This window comes from Schistocerca americana, chromosome 6 (assembly GCF_021461395.2).
Source record: "Schistocerca americana isolate TAMUIC-IGC-003095 chromosome 6, iqSchAmer2.1, whole genome shotgun sequence".
NCBI lineage: Eukaryota > Metazoa > Arthropoda > Insecta > Orthoptera > Acrididae > Schistocerca > Schistocerca americana.
This window is the reverse complement of record NC_060124.1, coordinates 610,807,307-610,827,474: the sequence shown is the minus strand read 5'-3', so window position 1 is coordinate 610,827,474 and position 20,168 is coordinate 610,807,307. Positions and strand designations below refer to the sequence as shown.

The window sequence follows — 20,168 nt, the reverse complement described above, 5'->3', positions numbered from 1 at the left end:
AAAACAGCACTGATGAGTTAGTTTAGGAGTAGGTGGGATAGCTTTTGCGGTGAAATGTGGCATGTTGTTGCAGTCTGAAGTTGGCTTTGCAGATGATATCATCTAAGGAAACATGAGGGGCAGATAACTGCAGGATTTTGTAGAAGGCAAGAAGTCTGTTGGAATGGAAACTAACAGATGAGGCATATAGGTCAAAGAATATTCAGGTAAGTGCAAAAGATTGCGGTACTTGAAACTGTAAAGGAGCCTGGTGTAGAGTAGGATTACATCCAGTAGCAGAGACTTTCAGTGTTAGTCCTTTCTTTGGGAGTAATGCCAAGGGACAAGGAGGTTTTGAGAAACAGAATGTGGGACTTTAAATTTGATAGTGCAGATGCATTTTTTTTTTAAAGTATGGATGTGATATGTGATGAGAGTCATCATGGCAAGAGAGGACAGTTTGGAATGTTAGAAATTATGGGAGGGGCAAAAACGAGAGGCAGAGGGTGTAAAAAGATATAAAAATGTTAGAAAAGCAGGGAAAAAAATCAGAAAAATTTGCGCGAAAATTGTGATAACAGACAATAGTTAACAAGAGCCAATGAGCAGGTGAGAATTTCCCACCAGAAGAGTGGTCTACATGATATGAAAAAATGACTAGAAAAAACACCTATAGGGAAAGTCATGAAAGGAGACAAAATTTTAAAAACAGGACATAAAGAAGGAGAAAGTCACAGGATATAATGTAAACTACTTTTCTTGGCAATTAAAGTAATGTAGGAGACATCAGTAAAAGTCAGTCAGAGCAGTTTGGCCAAATACAAACTCACAAAAACCTGAAATAATTGCGTGTGAACAGAGTAAGTGGAGGGTAGGAAAGAAAATGGCTGTCAAATTTGCAAATAAATCAGTTGAAGATGATCTGAAAAGTGCCCTGCAGAAGAAGGCAAATTCGTAAATGACAGTGGAATTATTATATGCAAATTCACAAATAACAATGGACCCACCTACGTGCACAAAAACTGGTACTAGAAAACATATAGGGGCAAAGTGTCAATCTGGGTGGTACAGATAAAAGATCAGACTACTAGCACAGAAGGTAGAAAGCAGACAATAGTTTGGACAAGACAGATGATAACAAAGACTGACAATACAGTTACATAAGAAGGAATGATGGCCACATCGGCTAATATAACAATGAAAATAATCCATGAATGACAATACAATGCAAATCGATAGATAAAAAATCTACTTATAAAGCGGCGGCAAGAGGGCACATACTCAAAAAGGTTGAACTTTTACAAGCTTTCAGAGCCAGTGGCTCCTTCTTCTGGCAGAAGAGTTGAAGGGGAAGGAAGAGTGTTGAAGGAAAATGACTGGAGAGGTTTAGGGAAAGGGGTACAGTTCAGGAAAGTCATCCAGAACCCCAGGTCTGGGGCACTTAGCGGATGGGGTGAGAAGGAAACACTGATTGTTGGGAACTAAGATTTTAAAACCCTAGAGCTTAAAGATGGAAGACAGGGTAATATGCAAGACATATTACTAGTAAAACATTGTTCACAAGTTAATAAGAGTGAAAAGCTAAGTGCATTGTATGTAACAGAGGTGGGAGGGGTACGACGAAAAATAGATTCATCAGAAAATGAGAGATGTAGAAAATTGAAATGGAGCAAAGAGAGTAGTAGTTGCTGTGAAGCAATGCTGAGATGGAAAGAATTAACGTAAATTAAGGCCAGGTGGGTGGTGAGAATGAAGGTCATGTTGTTGCACTAGTTCCCACCTGCACAGTTGTGAGAGACTGGTGTCTTGGGGAAGAATCCAGACGGCGCATGTGGTGAAACAGGCACTGCAGTCATGCTCTGCAACAGGATAGTGTGTGTTGCCAGTATACAACCTCTGCCTATATCCATTCACCCACATGAACTTAAATGCAATTCACACACACATGACCACAGTTTCTTGCAGCTGGAGTCAGTCTGGCAGCAATGGGACTCTTTAATGTAATTCTCCTTCCTGTCAACACCATTGGAAGATGTACAGCCTCCATGCCTGCCAGTTTAGTTACACGTTTCATGGATCACATTCACAACACCTCACTGTGATGTGAAACATGTCAGTACATTGACAAATGAAGTACATTTTCTCTGCGAGAACAGGTCTGCAGGCTGGCCATTTACATAACTGGCCTTTCTTCTTTTTTTAATTTTAATCTGCAGTGAAATGTGATAAATATAAACCAATCACATACATACTATCTACTCTAAGGAATAGTCCAGCAGAAATAATTCCAATTGGTTTTTAAAACTTTCATTATCTTGCGGGGCTTTAATTCGTAACGGATATGGTCAAATATTTTCATGGCTGAATACTTCTTCCTGTGCAAGTGTAAGGTTAAGTTGTCGATAGAAAGGATATCTATTTTTGTTCTTGGTGTTATACCTACATTTGTAAGTCATGAAAATATTTGACAATATCCGTTGTGAATTAAAGCCCCGACAGATAATGAAAGTTTTAAAAACCAATTGGAATTATTTCTGATGGACTATTCCTTAGAGTATTATAGTATGTATGTGATTGTCTTTCATTTATCAACTTTCACTGTAGATTAAAATTCAAAAAAGAAAAAAGACCATTTATGTAAATGGCCAGCCTGCAGACATGTTTTTCAAATTATGCATGATTCCTCATCATAAACTTCATAAGAAAGTAAATATATTATAAAGCGCTTGTTAGTATGCCTATGTTAATTTAATAGTTGCTTATATGAAGCATGAAGATGGACACCAAGAAGCATCTTTGCAATTATTCTCTTTCATCAAAGAAATCAGCAATTACCCATAGAGAAAATGTTACTTAACTCAAGTGTATGTGCAGATCTGAAAAACATGATTTCCATTTCGTATTCTGATACATGTACATACCCAGGAATTTTGAACGGTTATTGTTACGTATGATATATATGTGAATAATCCATGCCACCGAATATTCCATGCACCCTAATTTTAAGGAAGGGAAAAAAAGACTATTTCGTGTTTGTGTCTGTACACCATCCATTGAGTATATTGCTGTTTAAGTGCAGCTTCAAATGGCCAATTTATACACACGTCTAGTGGTTGCAGGATGGCCAGTTTGAATTGTAGAATTTCTCTACTAATGAAGCTATGGAAAGCTGTGTCACAACCACAATAGCAGACATATTTATTAATATTTTACAAGAGAAATTCTTCAATTCAAACTGTACAGTTCTAAACAAAATTATCTATTACCACAGATATGTTTATGATGCACTACTATTAGTAATGAAGATGACCTAGAATACAAATTATCTATCAGCAACTAAACATCGTGCACCCGAATGTAAAATTTACAATGGAAATAGACAAAACAAATTGATAGATTTAAGAATAAGCAACAACAGCCACCAAGCCAACACCAATTCAGATTATATAGAAAAGTTACCATGAATGAAATTATCATAAATAAAAATTCTTGACACCCAAATTCGCACGAATACACATATTTCAAATCAGTGAGTAATAGGATTCTATAATGGAATAAAATATGAAATAAAAATTCTACAATATGTAGTGCAACAAAATGACTTCAACCCCAAAATAGTGCTAAAATTATATGAACAGCATACAAAACCAAAAACAAAAGGTATATGTAAAGAATTGATATTAAAAAGGGAAACAAAAAATCACAAATAAACCTACCTATGTTATAGCACCATAGATAGGCCAAATGATAAACAACTTGTTTAAGAAAACAAAAATAAAATTGGCATTTTGTATGAATAACAACCTAAAGGCCAAAACACAATCAACAAAAAATAAAGTTTCCAATTTTCCAAATCCAGGTGTCTATAAACTCTCTTGTAACAAACAGACAGGAATTTCGTAATCAGATTTAAAGAGCACACACAAAATCAACTATTCCACATTTTACTTGCTTTTAAAAAACCACCAATATGAAGCAGGAAAAATTGAAAATGGCCTAAAAATGTTGCACAAAGTACCTAAAGAAAATACAAAGAACATTTTCGAGGAAATGGATAGTTACACTCATACAGAAAAATACCCAGAAGATATGCTCAACAAATAGACAGATTTTAAACATAAAAAATACCTCAAAATTCTTATTGACTGTATTAAAGAAAAAGGGCAAACACAAAACAATAGAACAAATATCATTTATATAAAAAACAAAGAACTACTATCTATCTGTGAAAAATTAAATGTAATCACTGACTTTCCATGTAATAGAAATTCCATTGTAAACATATAACAACGCCAGAGGCAAGGCTGTCAGAAAAACTGTCAAAAAATAACTTTTCAAGAAAATGCAAATAAAAAGTATCATAAGAAACAGACAATCTGTATTTACACTCCAAGATGCTATTAGGACCATATCGTACTGGGTAAGACATGAACACAAGGTGCCACATTTAGACATTAACTAACATACATGTTACAATCAGTACTCTGCCTATTGTGCCATCTTCACAGGTACATTCAATAATGGCAAATCACCAAAATGAGGACATTATGTAACTTGGGTCAGTATGAGGAAATAAATAACTAGTGCAGCAAATAACTTGTACTTAAAATGAAATATGTTGTTCTCCGATGTCATGCAAGCTACGGGCCCATTGGGAAAGGAAAGATAGGCTATAGGAATGTTTGTGGCACAAATTTATTATGTAGCGATGTAAATATACTACTTTTTCTCCGTTTCCTCTGGGCAGTGGTAGTTTTCCTCCTGAAGCATAATCCATTTTAATTGAAAAATCTTGATAGACTGCCACAGCTAGATTTGAAACTAGTGATGCCTAGTTATTTGGCTAAAGCCAATGCTTTGAGTTGGCACATTTCACTACTCACTGTGCACTCACATTGTCGCTTCTCATCTACATAGTCCCAGAAGCTTTCTTCAAGGTCCAGATGCTTTTCTTTTTGGCCATGAAATGCTCAGCGACTACCATCCGTTTCTTGGAGCTGTCTTTTGTTTTCTTTGCCAGTCGCAAATACAACTCTCCCTCACATAGTACTTCCTTCTTGCTGCGTGGTTTCCAATGTTGTCTGATTCTTCGGTAACTTGAAATTTTTCTTTAGCTGTGCGCAAGTGGTAATGAGAACTTGTAGCCTTAATTAACAAATTAACACATGATTAATACCTCATTTTTAACGTGCTGCTGACTCACCACAGACAGATGACGCAACCATGCTGTTATATACAGGATCTATTGTTGGAGACAGAGTACCAACCTTATTTGCAATTAATCAGCACACCCCAGTTTTTCATCCTTAACTTCCGGAAAAAGAAGATGTGCATATTGTTCTTGTATATAAGGTATTTTTCTTTTCCCTAGGCTGCATTGTTATTGGTGATTAGGCGTATTGCATTGTACAAACTCTAATAGCCTGTGTTTTTGCTAAACTAACTGAAAAAGACACACTGCATTTGGTATTTATTTTCATGTATATATGTTTTTGATTCCATGGTTTCTCCAGTCAGGTAATGAAATGTAGTGGAGGCACTTCAAGTAGTGCTAGTTGAATTTTTCCATTCATGTAACATACTCCTAGTTTTTCTCTATTGAATTTCTTGGTACTGCTCAACTGACACGCCATTTTGCCAGTGATATGTTTTTGTTTGTTGTATCTTTTAGTGGGATCATAACAGAATGCTTCACCGGCCAAACTACTTTGCACTTCTCACATGCGAATGTTTCGTTCATATACTTGCAACCATTGTCTGTCATGAAGTTCACTCTTTACTTCATTCGTTTCATAATCTTGTATGTAGCAGTTCCTCCCTGTCTGCTTGCTGAATGTCTAACTTGATCCTCTTCTCTATTTCAACTCATTCATCTGTTAAGTTTCATCTGAATCTATTCGTTCTCTTTCGTTATGAGAGCAAACATATGTCTTGTACCTGAGTTTCATTTCTTTGCTGTCCTTTATGTTTTCTTCTATTCAGTTCACCAATGGCAAATCTCCTCCTCTTTTATGTTTTGGCATCCTGTTAAATGTTAATATCACTTGACGCACAAAAAATCAACTTACTTACACTGTTCCCTATGTTAAGCAATTCATTTACACTAAAATTTATTTATTTTCTATCACTTTCACATTTTCTCAGTCCACTCTAACAGATTTCGAAAAGTATACTGGTGAACATGTCTTGCAATCACCTGTATACACCATTCTGAGCTCGAACAAATCCCCACCACAATAGGATATTGCAACATTTGAGGACACTGTCAAACATCCTGGAACACTGTCTAACCTTCTGGAAGAGTCTGCAACATTACTTCCTGAAAGATTCTGGAACATGCTACATATTTTCACACATTCTAGAAGAAGCATTATGGTCAATCTCTGTCACTTTGGCACTCGATTCCCAGCTGTTCGACAAATTCCCTCAAGAACATCGGCAGTGCAATGCACTCTTTTGACACCCATATCTTCGAACCCGAGATTCACAGTTCCAGATGGAACTTTGCAGGTTGTGGACAGAGGGCAAACATACTGTATTATCCCCACTGGGCTGTAGGAGTGGGTTGTGCAGTTACGGTAGCACTCTTAACACCTATTCATGTTGTAGTGATCAGGTACTGAAACTGATTGATAACAGTCGTAACTGTGTCGGGCTCTGTTAAGGTTCTCCATTGGCATCTCGTCCAGTCCTGGTGTGAACGAGCACAGCCCAAGCTGCAGTTTTTCTGTGCACAGGACACTCAACTTCGACGGCTCTCCAATGCTGGTGGGCGGCCTACCGTCCGTGGAGGCGGTGCTAGAGCGCCCAGGGCAGGTGCACTCGGACGAACTGGTGGGCTGCGTGCACAGTGTGACAGTGAATGGCCGCGCACTCAACCTGAGCAGCCCGCTGCGCGCACGCGCCGTCGCTCCCACCTGCTCGCGCCCGCGGCTCTCGCCTTGCGACTCGCTCGGAGCTGATGGTGCCGATCGTGACCGGTAAGTAGCAATTGAACTACTCTGCACTAGGTGGGGGTGAGTAGGAACTTGCATTTGTCAGGTGCAGAACAATGGGCTGCGAGGCATGAAATGAACTGTTACTGTCAAATTTGTGGCTGCTGTGGGTACCAATGGAATCTCACGTCTCTTTTGGCACATTTTAATGTGTCCCGAGATGAAATATTTAGTTCACCTGAACTACCGTGAATATTTAGTTCACCTCAGCTACCATGAACTTTCCACAGACAGTGATGTTTGGTCTTGGTGGCTCAATATTATTGAAATTGCCTATTATGGTCATATTATTACATTTTTTGGAGCTCTTACACCAGATGATGTAAGGGGTCTATAACTCACACACTGCTGACACTATCATGTAGATGAGGACAGAAAATATTGCACCTACATCTGATTGATCTGAGCTACAGTCCGTGCTTGGCCCTTCTAATTGGATAACTACTGATGTCATTTTGGTACTATGTTTGCAGTGATGCATGTAAGCGCAGCTGTTGTTGTTTGCATTATGACTATATATTTCTCTATTATTAAAGAAACATTAATATCCACCTTACTAACTGGATAGCGGATAATACAGTTCTTGCAGAAATTTTTGAAAAAAAGATTGAAAGATAATGAATCTAAAAGATGCTGTTCAGCAGTCTCTTGCAAATGTTGGTTGTAGAAAGCATAATCTCCAGTGAATGAATCCTTGCTCATTACATTGTTGCCATCCCATTTTGTAGGGATGTAATGGAGAAAGACCTAAAAAATGCGACAAGCTTTGACAGTTTTTGGTGAAATAGCAATATCATATGTGACTGCTTGCAAAAGGTAATAATTTGTGACTGGATTTTGTTTTCAAAATTTGAGTGCATTCTGGAGACTAAAAATCTGTTCTTGCTCAATTATCACCTTGCAAGGGACGTGCAATGCTGTTGGATTGTGAGATATCGTGATAAAATAATTTGACCCCCTGCTACTGCACATTCTTCCTATTCTTTGTGATTTTATAGTTTTTAAGCATATTCTAGGACACAGTTGGGCAGCCAGTTCAGTCCGACAAATAGATGAAATTTGTGGAAGAGAGAGCAAGGTGCTACAGAAGTTTTTAAGCCAGCTTCTGTAAAACATTGTAAGAAAGGAAATAATGTTCACAGTGTGTAAATAAATGCAAACATCTCGAGATGGGATGGACTGAAGGGAATATGCTATCAATATTGTGGGTTTTGAGGCACAATTTGTGACCATGGTGTTTTGGGAAAGGAGTGCCATTTTTATCAGTGCATTTTACCATAAACAATAATATCACAAATGGTACAGTTTTGACATTGTGCGCTAAGAGCGCTGCTGTTGCATCACATGACAAGGTGGCCTGCAAGCGTAACTAAATATGTGAACCAGGCCCACGGACCACCAAAGGTTGCCCGCGCCTGTTCTAGAGTAACAGTGATAATGTCTGTGTGCAATGGAAATTATTGTTAGATTTGGAAAGTAAGTTCTGATGTATAAAAGAATTGAGTGTTCTCATCTGCACACACCCACCTATCCATCCACACACACACACACAACCACACACACACACACACACACACACACACTCACACACACCTGCACACACATGCCTATCCATCCACACACACACACACACACACACACACACACATCCGCTACTGCAGAATAATACTTCAACAATAAAACATAAACGAGGGAAAAAAAATGAAAATAAATTGCAAAGGAAATGCACCATATACAACAACGACACACAGTGCTCCTGCAAGCGTCTGCCAACAGCAAAATGTGTCAAAGGCTTTAGGAAGACTATGCCATGCTTCATAATAAATTGTCTCCGATGAGCATGAAGTCACAACTGTTCACATTAGATTCGGTTTAGCAGTTACGAGCGGGCTCATGCACAGGCGCAGTTGAGTCGCGTTTGAGTAGTAGATTCTCCCGCTTATGGCTACAGGAATGTGACTGTTGACTGTGCAAGCAGTCGCAGCAAGAAGCTAGATGCTACCGGGAAAAGGGGGCCGCCAAATTCATATTCTTGAGGGAAAAAAATTCTTGTTTCACAAAGCGCCTAGCATTCAGCACACGTTTGTCTATCGATTATTCATAGGATTTTGAAATGGTTCCCTGTTGGTTTTTGAACATTTTTGAAAACATTTTAAGTTAATTTCTGAATTAATCATAAGTTGATTTTTGAAAGCGTGCATAGTGTACGTGATGTCTATGTCAGGAGAATCTTCGTCACATCTAGAAATAAACATTCCGCAGACGAAAGGGGATGGAGCTATACGAGCTGAGCGCACTAAAGCTGAACAGATGAATGGCAGTCGCTGTCTGATTATCTGGTTGATTGGGTTTGCGAATAATCAGTGTTGTTTTAATTACTGGCGAACTCCATAGATTCAGATTGCCAGAACGGAAATAAACGACTGACAGGAATAACAGGTGAGGAAGATACGTACTTTCTTCTCGGTGTACCCAAGAGAATGAAATTTTGACAGAAAATTTTTGGCCAGGTCACTACACTAGTAAGGAGCAGTTGTACAGTCCCCGGCTAGCAGCCACTTAAATTCTTTTCTGGAAGTAACACAGAAAATGTGTTGTACGAACACATAATAACGCCTAACTGTAAAATAATTGCGGGATAACTAAACCTGTGATTCTGGCAGGGTTAGTGAAGTTAATCGGTGAACAAATTTTGACAATGGCAGGAATAGCTGCAGAAATGGTGATGACAAGATTGTTTGTTAGAACAAGGAAGGAGAAGAGACGGGGACATCACACAAATTATGGAAGAATAAGACGATTCCAAATTTATATACAAATTTCTTAGTACTACTTCTCGATCTCATGCTTAAGAAGCTGGTGCATATGAATGAAATGTGAAACTATTTCCTAACATAAAGCTTTTTGCTTGTAGTAGGCCTTATATTCCGCCGTGTTATAAAAATGGCCATTTGTGCCAAAACAGTCTCGTTTATTTGGTGTGTCTTACAAAATCGCTCCAATATTAGAAAGGCCTCTTTTGTTTTATCTAGCAGACAGTGACAAAATAGACGTAGCTAATCAGATCGAGAAACCACACCAGTCTTGAGTATTATTTGTGTTAACAGCTTTTTCAGTATTAGATAGCGACATTTTGATTTTTCTTGTAGCAAATCGTTTAACGAACTTTGATGAGGTAACAGATTCTTTCGCAGAAAGGAAAGCACGCCATGTTAAGCTGTAGCAAGATTAGAGAGAAAAAAAATGCTAGGAGCTACAGATTGCAGAAATATGTACTTTCTTGCTTGTCTCTTTTCTTTATTGGTTTTATGTACCATATATTTAATTTTATGTCACACAAAACAGCAAGTTATTAGCTAATAGGCAATAAAGAGTGCAAGTTCTTGTTCTCCCGATTACAAATAATCCCATCCGCTATTAATTGCGAGAGTTTTTCTTATTTTTTTATTATATATATATATATATATAATTTTTTTAATAAGAGGTGCAGGCTGTCAAATTGGCCGACTGGAAGCAGGAGAGGCACCACAGTACATCTCAATTCCCACTGTCCTGAATATAGTTTGATAACATCCAGTACAAAATATACAAGTTTCAATTCTACAGAGCGAAATACAGTGACGTGCGATAGAAGAATGCCGTATGAAGAGGTGTGGCACTGCACTTTGGCACACTTAAGACCTAATAACATGTCTTACATTTCCTTGAACACATATGTTTTATGTTTTAGACTTTTCAGAAGGATGTGCGCTACAAGATGAACATATTTTTGAAAATTCGATTTTTTTTAGTATTGAGTCGGTTCACAAATATCGCAGATCCGAGGTTGATGCGCAGAGCAATCTCAGTTATAGTGGGTAATCTTCACGTGACCCGTGTTTACATTTAGTGATTTTGCTGTTTCCCCTTCGTTTACTCTCACGTCAAATGAAAACAAATCAGATTTCTGTGGCCAGGAGCTATCAAGTGAATTAAAATACTTTCACATAATTACAGAAGGCTAAAATATGTCATTAGTTTCAGAATTTATTTTATTTCCACCTTTTTGTCAAGCATTAATCGCCTTGCAGAGCAGTGAAGTTATTTTAGTCTATTTGCTAAAGAAATTTGACTTTTATTAACCTTTTCCACAGAGGCAGTCTATGTATTTGAAACAAAATTACACAGTACTGGCTAGTTTCAACTATTCGCTGCATTTCAAGTCCATGTTTTCATCTTCTAGCACATATGGCATTATGCCTTGATAAAGAACCAAACATGATATAATAGAGTACTGGTGCTCCAAGAAAATTTACATCCCAAAAACCACTCTGAAAAGCTTAATATCAGGTCGAGGTCTACTTGATTGGGAATCTGGACATACGAATGTGCACTTTTAAGTATGCACTTTAAATGTGCACATTTTAGTATGATTCACGAAATTCCAATGCTCTTGGAGTATCCTCTGATGTCTTGTTTCTTTTATGACATAATGTATGATCTTTCAATGTTTTACACGTACGTACATACGGTCTTACTACGTCATGGTAGCTGCGCAACCGCAGTGATGCCTGTTATCTGCGCTCTCTGGCAACTGCTGAAACAAACCTATTTCTAATAGGTCACGGGAAAATATTGCGAAAGGTGGTTTGAAAAGCGTTACTTTCAAAGTAAATATCCTTTTACGTAAGTTGAATTATGTGCGAGAATGTACCTTGAATTTCTTAAATCACAGAGCGTTTGATTCTCACTTAAAAATCAGCTCTTTGATGACGAGCCATTTAGAAGAATTTTGAACCCTGAAGGTCAGACATTTGACATTATTAAAAATTTTACTGGCACATTTGTGTGATTCTTAAAGTGTAACATGCGCAAAAAAGATCAACATTATATGCGAAATCTTAGCTTCTCTTGCAGCTTCTTAACCTTTGAGATCAATATTATATGTGAAAGCTTTGCTTTCTTGTAGCGACACTATGTATTTTAATTTAAACTATTAACTTTCCCTGTTTGTATGTTCTTGCTACGAAACAGTGATGTTGCTGTTAGCTGACTACATCACGTGTCCTATGCTCTGAACATCCGCTGTCATCGGCTGCCGAGATCACATGACATGAGCTATGACTGGCTTACAGAAACGCATCGCAATCTCGATTTTCAATGATTCGGGAAGTAACATGTGGTGTTTGGTGGAATTCCAATGTATACTTTTGTAATTAGAAGATCAACACCGTACATGTTGCTGCACATAAAAGATGTTTCCAAAACATGTCTTTTTATCTGAGTTTTCTTTTCTGAAGTGCTGGGAAATTCTACACCTGTGTGTAAACCCTTAACCATTCAAAGGATTGATAAGGGAAAATATACTGTCACTTAACAAGGAAAAATTGTGTTTTCACACGGGAGAAAGTGTATTTTTAATCGGGAAATCCAGGGTATTTTTCTTCTTTGTCTGCGTATACACCCTGTTCTATCACTTTGACACCCTAAAAGCACCATCGAGTATGAAATGAATTTAGATTCAGAAAGATGTGAAAATCTCTGGGTACTGGATAACCACCATAGGCCTAATGAAGGCATTCCTCCAAAATGTGTGATTATTGCACATGCAAATTATAGCTTACAACCATAATTGGATAATTCAAATCCTAAAAGCACCTTCGTTTTACTATATTTGCAGTGTGCATGAATATAGCTAAAGGTGATTTAAAAGTGAAGGAATTATTTATTCTGCACATTTTCATTCACTATAGTATTACAGAATCCCTTTGTGTGAAAACTGTAGTAATAGGGTAACATACATCTACAACATCTACAGAAAGTTCTCCAAAAAAAACTTATTTTTTCCTTTTTTAACTAAATATTTCACTACACATATATTCGTGAATGTCCTTCATTGTTACCCACAATTTTCTTATCTCAAAAAACAGCGTAAAATGTAAACTGCACGACTAATCTCAGCCCCTACAAATATTTCGAGGGTTTAACATTAGTATGCAATTTTATATGTGAATATACTACTGTTCAGCAACCTGCCAGAGTATATTAAATCTCTTATGGATAGGTTTTAAGGGTTTGATGTTAGTGTAAAAAGTGTTAGATACTTGGGTACACATGTATTCAACAATCTACCAGGACATATGTTTTGTGACTAATGCATTGGTGACTGAAAATTTCTTTTAGGCAACTACATTGTTCCACTGAAGAGTATCTTCAAACATGATCTTCAAAGTACCTTAGTAAGTTATACACTACTGGCCATTAAAATTGCTACACCAAGAAGAAATGCAGATGATAAATGGGTATTCATTGGACAAATATATTATACTAGAACTGACATGTGATACATTTTCACGCAATTTGGGTGCATAGATCCTGAGAAATCAGTACCCAAAACAACCACTTCTGGCCTTGATATGCCTGGGCATTGAGTCAAACAGAGCTTGGATGGCGTGTACAGGTACAGCTGCCCATGCAGCTTCAACACGATACCACAGTTCATTAAGATTAGTGACTGGCGTATTGTGACGAGCCAGTTGCTCGGCCACCACTGACCAGATGTTTTCAATTGGTGAGAGATCTGGAGAATGTGCTGGCCGGGGCAGCACTTGAACATTTTCTGTATTCAGAAAGGCCCGTACAGGACCTGTAACATGCGGTTGTGCATTATCCTGCTGAAATGTATGGTTTCCCAGGGATCAAATGAAGGGTAGAGCCACGGGTCGTAACACATCTGAAATGTAACGTCCACTGTTCAGAGTGCCGTCAATGCGAACAAGAGGTGACCGAGACGTGTAACCAATGGCACCCCATGCCATCACACTGGGTGATACGCCAGTATGGCAATGACGAATACACGCTTCCAATGTGCGTTCACCGCGATGTCACCAAACACGGATGCGACCATCATGATGCTGTAAACAGAACCTGGATTCATCCAAAAAAATGACATTTTGCCAGTCGCGCACCCAGGTTCGTCATTGAGTACACTATCGCAGGCACTCCTGTCTGTGATGCAGCGTCAAGGGTAACCGCAGCCATGGTCTCCGAGCTAATAGTCCATGCTGCTGCAAACGTCATCGAACTGTTCATGCAGATGGTTGTTGTTGTGCAAACGTCCCCATCTGTTTACTCAGGGATCAAGACGTGGCTGCACGATCCGTTACAGCCATGCGGATAAGATGCCTGTCATCTCGACTGCTAGTGATACGACGCCGTTCGGATCCAGCTAGTCATTCCGTATTACCCTCCTGAAACCACCGATTCCATATTCTGCTAACAATCATTGGATCTCGACCAACACGAGCAGCAATGTCGCGATATGATGAACTGCAATCACAATAGGCTACAATCCGACCTTTATCAAAGTCGGAAACATGATGGTATGCATTTCTCCTCCTTACACGAGGCATCACAACAATGTTTCACCAGGCAACGCTGGTCAACTGCTGTTTGTGTATGAGAAATCGGTTGGAAACTTTCCTCATGTCAGCATACTGTAGGTGTCGCCACCGGCGCCAACCTTGTGTGAATGCTCTGAAAAGCCAATCATTTGCATATCACAGCATCTTCTTCCTGTTGGTTAAATTTCACGTCTGTAGCACGTCATCTTCGTGGTGTAGCAATTTTAATGGCCAGGTGTAAGGCTAGTTCGCGTCCGTAGTAGAATACTACACGTGCACCCTGGGTAACGCTAAATGAACTAGCACTAAAGGCAACCAGATAATCCTGTGCTGGATCTCCTGGTAAACACATCATGAATGATACCGACCAAATGAAAGATGAAGAATTGACTAGAGCACTCGTACCGTGCCTCCGAGTCTGCCACCTAAACATTGAAGGTATAAGTAGGAGCAAATGTGAATTTCTCCAGAGAGTTCTCACTCAGAACAAAATCGACGTAGTCGCGATACAAGAGACTCATGCGGAAAACATAGATCAGCTGGCCACTAGAGGAAAAATCCCTGGATTCGAGATACTGGGAGCCACCTATCACCGCAATTACGGCTTGGCAACCTACATACGAAATAAGATAGAAAATGCTTCCCTGTGTAAGATATCTACAGACAACAACATACATGAAGTTGCTGTCAAAATTGGCGAGACCACTATAGTTAACATCTATAAGCCTCCCGGCTGTCCATGGCCTCCAGAAGTACTCCAAGAATATCCCCACCCTGCTATCTACGTAGGAGACTTTAATAGTCACCATGAGAACTGGAAGTACGCACAAAACGACCAGAATGGTGAATCCCTGATGAGCTGGAGTGAGGAGACTAACACCCACCTGATTTTCGACGCCAAGGACCGCGGAACATTTCGATCAGCAGCATGGAGACGAGATTATAACCCTGATTTATGTTTTGTCACTAAAACAAAAACAACCAACCGCTAGCCACAACTCATGAAGTGCTGTCGCCCTGTTATCTTAAAAGTCGGAATTAACATCCCAATCATAAAATCCTTTCCTCGCCCATGATGGAATTTCCAGAAGGCAGACTGGGCCACCGTTCCAGAAAACCTTGACAAGTGTCTAGGTTGGATACCCCCGACTAGGGACAACTATGACAGATTTGTGGGAGCAGTCATCGCCACGGCTAAGAGGAATGTACCCAGAGGTTACCGGAAAGAGTACATCCCTGGCTGGAATGAGAGATGCGAAGACCTGTACCAGGAATTTACCGAAACCAACAACCAAGAAATCGCGGACGAACTGTTGCACAGCTTAGACGCAGCTCGACGGGAAAAATGGATGGACACCGTGGAGAATCTAGATTTCACTAAATCCAGTAGGCAAGCATGGACCCTACTCCATAACCTGGGAGGCAGTAAACGTAAAATAAAAGACACCCACCCGATAACCCCTAACAATGTGGCCGCACACATAGTTAGAACCTCAAGAGCACCAAGGGACAGAACACACACAACGACTGTCAAACGTGAATTAAGATCCTTAAAACAAAGGGCATCGCCTACCTCTGAATCTTCCCACCCTATCACAGCGGAAGAAGTTGCAGCAGCCTTGTCAAAAATCAAAAGTGGCATGGCTCCCGGCTTCGATGGCATCCACCCGGAATTCCTACTTCACTGTGGAAAATATACTAGAACATGGCTCCCAAACTTCTTAACAGATATTTTAGAATTGGGTAATATCCCACACCAGCTTAAATGAGCAAAGATTATAGCGATACTAAAGCCAGGCAAACCTAATGACATGCCCCAAAACTACCGCCCTATCGCTCTGCTGAACTGTGTCTATAAGCTGTTGGAACGTATCATCTACAATAGAATAAGCGGAAAAATTCTTGAAGTGGTACCGATTGAATAGGCAGGTTTTCGACCCAACCGCAGTTGCACCGACCAGATCCTCTCCCTAGCAACTCATATAGAGGCGAGCTTTCAGAAAAAACTCAAAACATCAGTAGCCTTTGTTGACCTATCAGCCGATTATGATACCGTTTGGCGACAAGGCCTGATATTTAAGTTGCTGCGGGTCATACCATGTAATAAGCTGGCCAACCTCATTGATAACATGCTCACAGATAGAAGTTTCAGAGTCATAATGGGCGACTTAAAAAGTGACCAAATGAAGCTCAACAATGGTTTACCACAAGGCTCCGTTCTGGCACCATTGATGTTTAACCTCTACATACGAGGGTTATTCCAAAAGTAAGGTCCGATTGATTGCCAAATTGAAACCACAGTGAACATCAGAAATGTTTTACTTGTAACAATTAGCTACACCTTTCAGCTACTTCTCTACGTAGTCGCCGTTCTGACTTAGACTTTTGTCATAGCGTTGTACCAACTTTTCAATAGCCTCATCATAGAAGGCAGCCGCCAGTGCTTTCTGCCAATTCTCCACGCTGGCCTACACCTCGTTGTCTGTGTCAAAATGTTGTCGTCAAAGACAGCGGTTCATGTGACCAGAGATGAAACTCAGGGGGAGACAATTGCGGACTGTATTGTGGGTAATCTAACATTTCCATTTGAAAACGATGCAGGAGCATCTTCATTGCCCCTGCAGAATGCGGCTGAGAATTGTCGTGAAGACGAAACAGCACGACAGTTATGTAATGTTGGCTACATAGCTTCAGGCGAAATTTCTCACCAGGCCCTCGTACTTGGCGGCAGACACTATTTTCTAGACATCTTTACGCACTCACTGCGAGCTCAGAAATGAGAAGAGCGACGTGATGCTAACTGGGGTTATACTAGAGACACTACCCAACACATCTGTGCAAAGCTTTATCGGATTTTCATAGTCGTTTCCATTTCGCGACCGATCGGACCTTACTTTTGGAATAACCCTCGTATCTGACTTACCTGAAACCACTTCTCAAAAATTCGGATATGCCGACGACTGGGCAATAGCTGCAAGAGGCAGATCAATGGAGGCAACGGAAAACACATTAACTGCGGATCTAACAAAGCTGGGAGATTACTTCCGAAGGTGGAGATTACGGCCAAACGCGACAAAAACGGAGGTGACATGCTTTCACCTCAACAATGCCCAAGCAAAAAGAAAGCTCAACGTTCATTTCGAAAACAGGCAGCTAAACCATAATAATTACCCCAGATATCTAGGCGTCACCTTTGACAGAACCCTAACATTCAAGGAACACCTACGTAATACAGCCGCAAAACTTAAAACTCGAAATAATATCATACAGAAGCTATGTGGGACCACGTGGGGCTTTCCCGCGGCTGTACTGAGATCTTCGGCTCTGGGACTTGTCTACACAACAGCAGAATATGCCGTACCGGTATGGCTAAACAGTAAACACACAGGCTTGATCGATGCTCAACTACACTACACAATGAGGATGATATCAGGAACAATAAAGCCAACGCCTTTACACTGGCTACCTATACTGAGCAACATTCCCCCACCGGACCTGCGCAGAGAGAACGCTCTCTTACGCGAGTATGGAAAAGTGCTGAACAACGAGAAACTGCCAATCCATAAGGATGTTCCTGCCCTGGAGATGAACAGATTGCGCTCAAGACACCCCTCTTTAAAAAAGGCAAAAAATACGCATCCTCTCAACCCGGATTATGGCAACCTCTGGAAAATGCGGTGGAGAGAATCTGTGCCCCAAAACCTGCAGAATATGCCATGCATCAATGTCCAACCACCAGGATTCAATTTGCCAATGAAAACTTGGACGACCCTGAATCGAATTCGGACAAATAACGGCAGATGTGCAGACAGCCTCCACAGGTGGGGTAAAATCACCACCCCGAGATGTGACTGCGGTGCGGACCGGCAGACGATTCGTCACATCGTGGAAGATTGCCCTCTGAGACGTTTTGCAGGAGACCCCAATGAGTTCCTGACCGCGACTGAAAGTGCAATAGACTATGTCACAAATCTGGATGTTTGTTTGTGAACTTTTGTTTGTTATATATACTATTTTTAAACACTTTTATATCTACAACTATATGTTACACACTGTGACTACTCTTTATTTCTGTGTCTTATGATTTTTATGTCTTTTCTATATGATGTGTTATATGCCATAAGCTAAATAAATAAATGGCCAGTAGTGTATATATACAGATTGAAGTTGCCTGCTCACTTCTGTTTGTGCCGGTTAATCTCAGGAACTATTGTACAGATTTTGATCCACTTTTGTCTGATGGATACATTGGTCCATGAGGATGGTTTTTGTATATAATTTCTGAACATTTTGCGCAAATTGTCTGAATTATGATGAAATAAAGTTTAATTGTAAAAGGGGACCTTTGCCACCTAGTGAGCAGCCGCCATAATTTGATAGAGGAGCAGTTACTTGAGAGAGCAGGAAGCAGTGAAGTGTCTGGCTAGAAACCCAAGGGTTATGAGATCAAATCCCAGCTCTATCACTTTTTTTTCCACTCTGTCTATTAACCTAGCATTCACCTCTCTGTCATGTGGAGATTTGCCAGAAATGAAACACAGCTCAGATACCATGTTACACTGTAACTTCCATTCTCCCAGTTGGATAACTGTTTAGGGATATGCAAGTTGTATAAGTGATATCCAAGTGATTGCAATCATTTTTGGACAAGTGCGTAGCGGAAATAACATGCAAATCCAAAATCCATGATTCTCAATTATTGATGCCTAGAGTAAAATACAGCAGGCAAGTTTGATTCATTTATATAAGGAAACTCTTATAGCAGTGCAGCAAATGGCCAACATTCAGTTCTCAAGATTTTCTAGAGTCAGACATAGATGCGAGCAAGATTTCTACATCGCGGGGCAAAAGATATTATTCAAATTATGCAGAAGACTGCCAGACAAATCTCCACTGGTGACGCATTTTGTAGTATGATGACAGTTTCAGGTAGCCAATATCTACTTCCCTCACATTAGCAGTCTTAATTCTCATGCTTATTTCACTACAAATCCTTCGAACAATGTGCAGTGTGTTACTCAGCTTTCAAGTATTCTAATAAATATGACTAGTAACAAAAGATAGCCACATCATATAATCTGAGACTTTCTATTTGAAATAATCAGATATTTTAATCAATAGATTTCCTGCAATCATTTGAGAATGGCTACATAGCAGAAAAGAATGTGAATCCAAGATTTTTTTTTTTTTTTTTTTTTTTTTAATGCTTCAAGTAAAACATTTTCCAATAAAATTACTTCAGCATTTTTGCATCTTTCACATGCAGTAAGTTCTTTCATCAGTGCAGGAGATGACTTAACTTTCAGCTTTCTGCTTTCCCCAAATCAAACCTATAAATCATATATGAGGTGCTATCCAAAATTTTCGGGACTGGTGCTGCCATCTGTCGAAAACCTTACCTAATGGTCACCATCATCCTCGAAGTAGTTCCCATCCACACGTACATACCGGTCCCAGCGCCTGTGCCACATTTTCTAGAAGTCCTGTTCTTTGAGGGTGTTTATCATCGCCGGCGATGCTTCTTGAATCCTCTCTAGAGTGTCGAACCGACGGCCTTTCAACTTGAGTATCAGTTTTGGGAATAGTGCGAAGTCGCAAGGTGCCAAATCTGGCAAGTAGGGTCTGTGGGGTACAACCGCCATGTTGTTTTTTGCCAAAAAATACTGGTGAGCAAGGATGTGTGACAGGGTGTGTTGTCATGATGCAGCAGCCAGTTTCCTTGACGCCAAAGATCGGGCTGTCGTCGCCCGACGTTTTCACGGAGCCGTTTCAAAATGTCACAGTTTGTTGTTGTTGTTGTGGTCTTCAGTCC

The 20,168-nt window shown here is 39.8% G+C and overlaps 1 protein-coding gene across 1 annotated transcript in view; it reads left to right on the top strand.

The window, feature by feature from the left end:
* Positions 1-20,168, top strand: part of LOC124619827 (cadherin-related tumor suppressor) — a 300,923-nt gene that overhangs the window by 208,927 nt on the left and 71,828 nt on the right. The window contains exon 20 of the mRNA XM_047146436.1: positions 6,717-6,959. Coding sequence (XP_047002392.1) covers positions 6,717-6,959 — 243 coding nt within the window. The remainder of the gene's footprint in view (positions 1-6,716; positions 6,960-20,168) is intronic.